At 53.4% G+C, this 9,718-nt stretch overlaps 1 protein-coding gene across 1 annotated transcript in view; it reads right to left on the bottom strand.

The window, feature by feature from the left end:
- Positions 1–5,575: 5,575 nt before the first annotated feature.
- Itpkb (inositol-trisphosphate 3-kinase B) overlaps positions 5,576–9,718 on the bottom strand; it is a 114,997-nt gene continuing 110,854 nt past the window's right edge. Inside the window, exons 5-7 of the mRNA XM_004653258.2 lie at positions 9,390–9,491; positions 8,032–8,103; positions 5,576–7,797 (exon numbers count right to left, since the gene is read on the bottom strand). Of these exons, the coding sequence (XP_004653315.2) occupies positions 7,582–7,797; positions 8,032–8,103; positions 9,390–9,491 (390 nt within the window). The 3' untranslated portion in view covers positions 5,576–7,581. The remainder of the gene's footprint in view (positions 7,798–8,031; positions 8,104–9,389; positions 9,492–9,718) is intronic.

Below are 9,718 nucleotides of genomic sequence, written 5' to 3'. Positions count from 1 at the left end.
GTCAACAGAAGAAGCAGTCATGAGCTGCTGGCAATCCTGTGATACTACCAGGTGCCAGGACCCACTCTATTCCATGGACTACTCGGGGGTCTGGGTATTTACTCAGATAGATCTTGAGCTCTGGTTCAAAGCTGAGGTCTGCTGCTTCACAATTGGGTGATTTTACATAAGTTGCTAGACCACAGAGCCCTTACTGCCCTCACCTGAGGCTACCTGCGCACAGTCCCAGGAGCGTCTTGGAACCTTCTTGTGTCTCTTCTTTCCTATGTGTGACACAGGGCTGACAAGAGTCACCTCACAGTGTTCATGAGTGTTAGACGTCGCTAGGTTCCCAGCTGATGGAGATTTGGGAATTAATGCCTCCTGGAGGCAGTGTATTGTTGGGAGTGGGCTTATGGGTGTTACAGCCAGGGTCCCCTTGCAGTGTTTGGCACACTCTCCTATTGCTATTGCCCATCTGATGTTGGCCAGGGGTTGATGTCCACCCTCTGCTCATGCCATCATTTTCCCCTGCCATCGTGGAGCTTCCCCTTGAGTCTGTAAGCCAAAATAAATCCCTTATTTCTTTTTCTTTCCTCAAAAGCTGCTCTTGGTCAGGTGACTTTTTGCTAACAATGCACACCTCTCTAAGGGGCCAACAGGTAAGCATTTGTGTTGTAGGTACACAGGTTGTGGCAACTGTTCACCTTACCTGCGGCTGAGGTGTAAAAGTGGCTGTAGATGACGCAGAAAGTAGTGGTTTTGATTCTTTTTATTTATTTATTGACACTTTGTATGCATATATACATACATACAAACCCACATAATGTATTTTAATCATAACCCCTTCTCATTACCTTCTCTCTCTCTCTCTCTCTCTCTCTTTTTTTTTTTTTTTCCAAGGTAGGGCTTGTTCTAGCCCAGGCTGAGCTGGAATTCACTTATGTAGTCTCAGGGTGGCCTCGAACTCTCAGCGATCCTCCTACCTCTGCCTCCCGAGTGCTGGGATTAAAGGCGTGCGCCGCCACGCCAGGCTACCTTCTCTTGATCTCCCTTTCTACCTCTCTTCTGTTAAACCCCTTGTTCTTCCCAACTACCCCCTCTTTTATTTTGCTGTCTTCTTTGCTGTGTATGGGTGTGACCTGTTGAGTCTCACTAGGGTCACCTGCAGTGAGACAGGTGACGCCGGAGGACTCAGTGCTAAGCGACACGCCTCTGAATCACACCCTCCAAGGCTCAGGGAACATCACAGAAGGCCGAGGAAAACGAACGAACGTGAGAGCCAGAGACCGCGAGGGTTGTGGAACCCTATTGTCCAGCTGTGACAGGAGGCTGTGCCCATTCCATCCCAGGCCAACCTCCTCCCCTCCCTGTCCCTGGCCCAGCCCTTGCTGAGAGGCCCTCACCCCACAGGGCAGGAAGCTGTGTGGGGGCAGGGAGAGCAGCTGACGAGGAGGGTACTCCCAAGGCTGCCCAGCCTGGCGGGGGTCCAGGAGATGCAGTCCTGGTGACAGGGGCCATACCACACTCCTGGAGCCACTCAGAATCTGCAACTTCAGTCTGGAGGGATGGCTTAGCGGTTAAGGCGTTTGTCCTCAAAGCCAAAGGACCCAGGTTTGATTCCCCAGGCCTCATGTAAAGCCAGATGCACAATGGGGCGCATGCATCTGGAGTTTGTTTGCAGCTGCTAGAGGCCCTGGTGTGCCCATTCTCTCCTCTCTCCCAGTCACTCTAAAATAAATAAAAATAAAATATAAAAAAAAGTAAAAAGAGAGAGAGAGAGAGAGAGAATCTACAACACAATTCAAGGCCAGAGGGAGGTGATGATGGAGACAAGTCAGCCCCACGACAGACTCCTCCCCCAGGCAGATGCAGAAGCATGGAGCTGGACAGATTGACAACCGGCTTCCCCGGGAGCCATGCCCCCAGCCAGGTGGTGCACCCACCTCCTGGACATGTCCCATGAGATGGGGGCGCTGGTCACACTTACTGGCTCCAGCACTACAGTGACCCACCTCTGGCAAGCCCAGGCTCAGGAACTTGGGGCCAAAAGTGGTCCTGCGAAGCGACAGGGGGTCGACCACCCGCTTTCCGAGACGCTCCTGGGACCGTGCGCAGGTAGCCTCGGGTGAGGGCAGTAAGGGCTCTGTGGTCTGGCAAGGCGGGAAGTGAGGCCAGTAAGCGTGGCCCCTGTGGTTTGCAAGAGGGCAGGGAGCAGGGGCAGGCCAGATGCCGCCAGGCACTGTGAGCAAAGACAGCCAGCGGTTCAAGGCCCCTCAGTTCACAGCTGCTGCTGCAGATTGCCCTCCAGGGAATATTCCCTTCCCTGGACCTGGAGGCACCCCGGGGCTGTTTTGGGGGGAGGGTGACCTGGCACGCTGCCCAAGGGACCTGGCTTCCAGCCAGCCAGAGTCTTGGGGCTTGTGGACTTAGTAACCCAGGAGGATCTGTGGTTTCCCACTGCAGTGACCCTACTGTATCTGAGCTGAGCAGGCTACTGGGATCTAGAGGCGTGTGTGAGAGCCGGAGAGAGGATTCAGGGAGGTACACGGTGGAGGGAAGCAGCCATTAATGGGGGACAAAGACTTTACTCTCAGGAGTTTCCCTGCAGGGTTACCACTGCGTTCAGCCAGGCGCTTGGTGCCTAGAGCCGGGGTCCAGCTCTCTGCCTTCACACATTCCTCCAGTAAGGACAGTGTGATGGTTTTATACTTACTGTTCACATGACAGAACCTAGACACCCATAGGGATGTATGTCAGGGATTATCTTGATTAACTGAGGTGTGAAGACCCTCCTTAACTATGGGCAGCACCAGTCCATGGGCTGCATAGAAAGGAGTTGGCTGGGGCTGGAGAGATGGGTTAGTGGTTAAGACGCTTTCTGGCTAAGCCCAAGAGCCCATGTTCGATTCCCCAGAGGCAACGTAAGCCACATGCACAAAGTGACACATGCGCACAAGGTGGCGTGTGCATCTGGAGTTCAATAGTAGTAGTTAGAGGCCCTGGCACGTCAATTCTCTCTCTCCCTCCCTCACAAAAGAAAACAAAAAACAAACAAACAAAACTGAAGCCAGGCATGGTGGCGCACGCCTTTAATCCCAGCACTCGGGAGGCAGAGGTAGGAGGACTGTCGTGAGTTCGAGGGCACCCTGAGACTCCATAGTGAATTCCAGGTCAGCCTGGGCTAGAGTGAGACCCTACTCAAAAATCAAAAAGGGCTGGAGGGATGGCTTGGCGGTTAAGCGCTTGCCTGTGAAGCCTAAGGACCCCAGTTCCAGGCTCGATTCCCCAGGACCCACGTTAGCCAGATGCAGAAGGGGCACATGCATCTGGAGTTCGTTTGCAGTGGCTGGAGGCCCTGGCGTGCCCATTCTCTCTCTCTCTCTGTCAGCCTCTTTCCCTCTCTATCACTCTCAAATAAAAATAAACAAAAATAAAACAAACAAACAACAACAAAAAAAGAGGAGCTGGCTGAGCACCAGCATTCATTCATGTAACCAGAATTCATTCAGGTAACCAGCATTCATTCATGTAACCAGCTACCTCAACGCTGCCTTCCCTATGATGTAACCTTGAAACGTAAGGCAAAATAGACCCTTCCTTAAGTTGGTCGGGTATTTGGTCACAACAATGAAAAACAAATACAGACGACAAGTTCTGAATTCAAATACCTACTTCCCACTCACTACCCAGACCAAGCTTGACCTTTCCAACCCTCAGCTTCCCCATCTTGTCAGTGGAGTCTGTACAGCTTTGTTCAGGACATAATGTGGGCAAACAGAAGCATGGATGTGGGCACCCCACTTGCACTCAGCATGGAACCCACCACAGACAGGGGAGCCTTCTTTGTCACTGATTGATATTCCTGAGCTGAGGTGGAGACAGCTCAAAGGATAAAGATGCTTGTTTGAAAAGCCAGATGTCTGCACAAAGTGACACGTGTGTCTGGAGCTTGTTTGCAGTGGCAAGAGGCCCTGATGGGCCCATTCTCTCTTTCAAAAAAAAAAAAAATGGTGTAGTGGACGGGCCATAAAGATTTTTTTTTTAATTTTTTATTTATTTATTTGAGAGTGACAGACATAGAGAGAAAGACAGATAGAGGGAGAGAGAAAGAATGGGCGCGCCAGGGCTTCCAGCCTCTGCAAACGAACTCCAGACACGTGCGCCCCCTTGTGCATCTGGCTAATGTGGGTCCTGGGGAACTGAGCCTCGAACCGGGGTCCTTAGGCTTCACAGGCAAGCGCTTAACCACTAAGCCATCTCTCCAGCCCCCATAAAAGATTTTTTAAAAAAATTTTAAATTTTTATGCATTACAGAGAAAGACACAGGGAAAGAGACAGAGAGAACGGGCATGCCAGGGCCTCTAGCTACTGCAAACAAACTACTGATGCATGTGCCACTATGTGCATCTGGCTTATATAGGCTCTGGGGAATCAAACCTAGGTCCCTTAGGCTTTGCAGGGAAATACCTTAACCACTAAGCCATCTCTCCAGCCCAAATGATTTCGTTTTTGAAGACTGCTTTACATCGTTTTCTGACTAGACTGGTACCCCACCTGTCATCCTGGAGGTCATCACAGCTCTGATGTGGTGGCTTGCATGCAGGGGGACGAAAGGATCACACCAAACCAGCACTGGTCTCCAAGGCCTTTATTTGGGAAGGTAGGGAGGGGTCTGCAGTTTTCTGACAGGCACTGGGTAGAGTCTGTAACAGTTCCCGCTTCCCCATGGTCCCGAGGGGGAAGGGCTATGGAGGAGAGCCTGCCGAGGTGTGGCGAGAACCCTCTACTCCAGGAAAAGGCACTGGCTTGGGTGAACATCCCGGAGCAGGGCCCGGGGTCTATACACACAGGGTTGGCAGGATGCAGGCGAACTCGAAGCTTAAATACAGCCACGGGTGAACAGGTCTGTCTTGTGACCAAGGTCGCTCAGGGCTTCCCCCAACAAGTGGGAAAAACATTTAGGAGGAAACAGTCCAGCCTTTCATCTTAGTGTTTTGTGCAATTAACAAAAAACAAAAATAAATATAACTTAAACACTTCTTAAAGGACACTCGAGGCAAATCTTTTTTTTAAAAAAAAAAGCAGGTGAGGAACCCCTTCTGAGCAAGCGAAGCAGGGCTGACCACCCAGGGGCCCCAAAACAGGAGGGCACCATGTGTCCAGGTGCCCACAACTTGTCCTGCCCCGTGGCGCCTTTCCGGGCAGGATTCGTGTCCCCGCCAGAGCCAGGGACTGGTGGGCACGGTTAGACTACCAGAGGAGGTTCTGGGAAATTCCATCCCAAGATCTATCCACCCCACTGAGATGACGGGGAAGGGCCATTGACAGGATGGGGGGTGGGAGAATGGCTTAGGAGACACAGTGGGGTGCTAGCATGGTAAATACAAAAAAAAAAAAAAAAAAAAAAAAAAAAAAAAAAAAAAACCACACTAAAACAAAACACCCTTGGTAACAGAATAACCCTAAAAAGATGCCTTCCTATGCCACGTTCCACTCAGCCCAAAGCAGTGTCCTAAGAGCTTTCACAGGTCTCTTGAACAAACGGTCACCTGCAGCTTAGCACATTGTGATAACTGGTGCCTTAAAGCGCTCCGCAGATTTTGTTTTCTTTACGCAGGTTAAACTGGTCCCTGGAATTTTTGTTCGTATCATTAGTTTGCTTTTTAGCAAATGTTTTTTTTTCCTAGCTAAAACGAGGCTAACTTTTAACCAGTCCACAGGTGTAGGATGTTGGTGTTAAACCGTCTTCCTTCCCTGTGGATTGCTAAAGCACAGACCATGGGGGTCCCCTCTAACCCACCAGCCACTTCAGCTCCGGCACCCCGGAGCTTGCAGCGGCCTTTGTAAACCACCCCCAAGCTGCCTGCCTTCCAGGTCACATGTTATCACAAGGTCGGGGCTCAGAGGAGCTGGGGTGGGGGGGGGGGCGCGCTGTGTGACCTATAGCAAATCAGCCCACACAGGAGCTCACCACAGATTTGAACCAAAGCCAGGAAGTTATTTCCTTTTTTTTTTTTAAAAAAAAAAAAACCTGTACTTATACATCCTCATGTGTCCCGCCCCCGCCAACTGTCACTCTCAGCCAAGCATGAGAGGGGAAACACAAGTGGCCAGCGGGCAGGTTTACCAACCGTTCCCCCAGAGACCTGGAGGGATCAGGATGGGTGGCCCAGGTCCCCCTATCGCTGGAAGCACTCCTTTGTCCACACTATCGCCCTCGGTGTCCCCAAGTGGCACCTGCTGGCCTGGTACCCAACAGGGAGCGCCTCTGTGCTATGCTTCCGAACCTCTCAGGAAAACTGGGAGTGGCAGGCCTCAGGGGACTTGGGACCCAGCTCCAAATGCCAACAGAGCCCGCACTTTGGTTCTCAAAAAGTCATGCAAATCGTATGCATTTTTCAAGAAAGCAGACATACTTGCTTTACAGTTAAAATGGGGCTTCATAAGGACCACCCCCCCAGGGAGCTCAGGGACTCCATTGTCCCAAGTACCTGCTGGTACCACGCAAGCTACCCACATGCAGAAACACTGTTACAGGGAAACTCAGCAAGGATGTTAGAAGCCAAAACCCTGCTTCCTTCCAGCCAGCTGGGGTATGGTCTGAACCCCACTCCACATCCATAACTTAAAGGTTCTTTCCCTCTACAGGGACGTCAGGTTCCGTAGGCAGGACTGCCAGACTAGTTACCAGGGACATGAGGAGACAAGCAAGATGCCTCCTCCCATGGGCAGGACAGGGTTTCACTGCTGGTCAACATCCGGGCCTCAAGTACTCTCTACTCAGCCTCGGGCCTCACCTCAGAAGGGCAGAGACTGTGGCATAAGCAGGGAGCAGGAGGTTGACATCATCCTCGGACCCTCAGCTTTCAGAATGGCCCCCTCTGAATTCCTGGGCAGCCATGCCAGGTGGGAGGGCACAGCTCCTCCCTGCTGCAGCCAGAAACAGGGAAGCTGCCAACCGGCCCCTGCTCGGTCACCTAGCTGGGCCTATAACCCAAGGGCTCACATGGGTGGGGGCCTGATTCAGCTGTCCTAGACAGATCACACGGTGCTCTCTGGAAGCCCCTGGGGCTGCTCAGGGGAGGATACTTTTGCTCATATGCCACAAGCGGGTTTCATACAGGTTGTGTTCCCAGTTTCCAGAGAGCGGGGACCATGGCCCGGCTGTGGCACCCATGGTTGGGGGGGGCACTGACAACACTGGCCACCAGGGGGCAGCAGGGCCTCACCGTAGCCAACCTGGGCCTGTGCAGGCTTGGGTGGTTTGGGGGGGGGGGGTCATCTTTTAGGCCCCTCAGCAGCCAGGAACCCACAACCACCCATGGCTCTAAGCCTGACTGACAGTTCAGGGAGCCCAGCTTGGATGTGGGCAATTTTCTCTTCCAGAAGGTTGTTCTATTTAAACAGAAGTAGACACACCACCTCCAAGGCCTCATGTAGGGAAAAGAACTAGAAAGTCTGCTATAGTGCGGATGGGGGTGGGGCAGGGTTCTGAGTGTGGGGAGAATCAAAAAGAAGGGGAGGCAGCAAAAGGCGGGTGCAGAGAAAGGGCAGAGGTGGCTGGCAAGGTGGCAGAGGGCCAGTGAGGCGGCGGCGGCCTCAGGCGAGGGGGTGGCCCTGGGACATTTCCGTCAGGATGTCAATGAGGTTGTTCAGCCCTGAGAGGTAGCCATCCTCTCGGTTTCCCTCTTGCCAGGGGACATCGTGTTTCAGGGTCTGGCCCTCGGGCAGTGGCGTCGTTTTTCCGAAGTCGATCATCCACACCTTAGCCTGCTCCTTCTTGTCGTGGATGAAGAGGAGGGAGCTGCCAATGACCTGGGGGGGGGGGGGCAGAGCTGTGAGGAGAGGAGCCGGGCCCGGAGGACGGGCACAAGGATGGTATGAGGAGGCACGGCTGGGGTACCCAGGCAATTGAGAGGCTCAGAAAGGCCTGGGGACAGATGGATCTGGGGAGGCTTGGGCAGTTAATTCTTTTCCATATTGGAACCAAGGGAGGGGGGGCTGTTGGTGGGTAAGTTGTGTCCAGGAGGGCGAAGGTGTAGTGCCTACCTCGTGGCACTTGAAGAAAGGAGAGACTTCCAGGGTGGCTCGAATGGCCTTCAGCCGGTCCCGGTAGGCAATCTAGGGGCAGAGACGACAGCGTCACACCATGTATGGTGGTGGACAGTGGGGCTGAGTTCAACTTAGTTCATTACAGTTGCCAAAGGAGGAGTGACCATATATTCTGACCACTTGGTCCAACCTCCTCATCTACCAGCAAGGAAACTGAGGCACAGAGAAGTTAGCCCAGCCGAGCTTGGAATCACTCCTCTCCTCTGCCCCCACACTGCTCACGAGCAGAAGGGAAAAGGGGAGACAGCCTCCGAAGGCCTTGCAGCCCCCAGGCTCCCCCACAGGGTGGGACACGGTCCATTAGTGTATGCCAGCCAGTCGAAGCGGAGTCCAGAGCCATTTGCCACGGTGACTTCCTAGCCACAAAATGCCATGCCCCTGACTGAAGACGGAGTAGTGGGAGATCCCTGGATATCTCTGCCAGGGTCCCCTACAAAGAGCTCTACAGACTCCCTTTGTGTTAGGCTGGCTCTTTGGTGCTCCGCTGTCTCCAAGATCTCACCATCGGGAGCCTCAGACCCATCAGGGCCTACAGCACACAAGGTTCCGCAACGCTCACCACAGAAGCAGCGGCATGGCCAGGCAGGGCAAGTCAGCAGAGCCCTGCAGTTCCCTTTAGCACCAACCAAGCCCTCTGGGATGTGTGGTGGGGGCAGGACTCTGGGGGGCTGGGGTGCCCTCAAAAGATGCCCTTGCTGCCCACATTCCAGACCTGGAGGCTTGACTTTCAGGAACCCCGGAACCTGCCTAAACCCCAAGCTCTGCCCTTTGCCATCTGGCTGTCCTTCACCTCAACTTTCGCCTCTCTCTGTCCAACGGCACAAGAGAGCCGGGCGTGGTGGCGCACGCCGTTAACCCCAGCACTCGGGAGGCAGAGGTAGGAGGATCGCCGTGAGTTCAAGGCCACCCTGAGACTACATAGTGAATTCCAGGGTCAGCCTGGACCAGAATAAGACCCTACCTTGAAAAACAAAACAAAACAAAAACAAAAACAAAACACAACGGGACAAGAGAGCTGGTGAGGGGATCTGAACACTAAGGACCAATCTCGGATAGGAGCATCAAAGCTGGTCCCTTAAGGGGAAGGAAAGTGTTTGTTGGAGCTGAGAGTTTGGGGGTCTGAGGACAGTCACTGAGTGAGTGTTCACTGAGTTTCTCTGGGCACCCACTGAATGCTGGGGACAGCCGTATCACCTTCCGGCAGAAGTCAAGTGTGGGGCTAAGGTTTTAGGCGGCATGGCTGTTGTGACCCGTCTCAGCCAGAGGCAGGGCAAGGGCACCAGAGCCTGACTCACCAGGATGTTCTGGTTTCCTTTGGTGAATTCTCTGAAGGCCTCGGTGACCTGCTCCCTTGTTTTCGTCTTCTTGAAGTCACGGTTCACAGAGCCATCTTCTTTCTGAGGAGGACACCCCACCCAGAAGGAGTCAGCAGAGAGCCCATGGGGCGGCTGCTCACCCGATACGCATCTTCATGCTGGTCTGTGGAGACGTTGGGGTGCTCAGGTATGGTACAGGGAGGCTGGTACCACCAGGCGGCTATCACCTGGCACAGCAGAGCCCATCCCATGCCCTACCAGGGGAGCATACAGCAGTGCAGTGCATCAGGAAGCTTGGGGGTAGTAAG

This window comes from Jaculus jaculus, chromosome 1, assembly GCF_020740685.1.
Source record: "Jaculus jaculus isolate mJacJac1 chromosome 1, mJacJac1.mat.Y.cur, whole genome shotgun sequence".
Lineage (NCBI taxonomy): Eukaryota > Metazoa > Chordata > Mammalia > Rodentia > Dipodidae > Jaculus > Jaculus jaculus.
The sequence above is the reverse complement of the archived record's forward strand: the minus strand, read 5'-3'. Positions and strand labels throughout refer to the sequence as shown.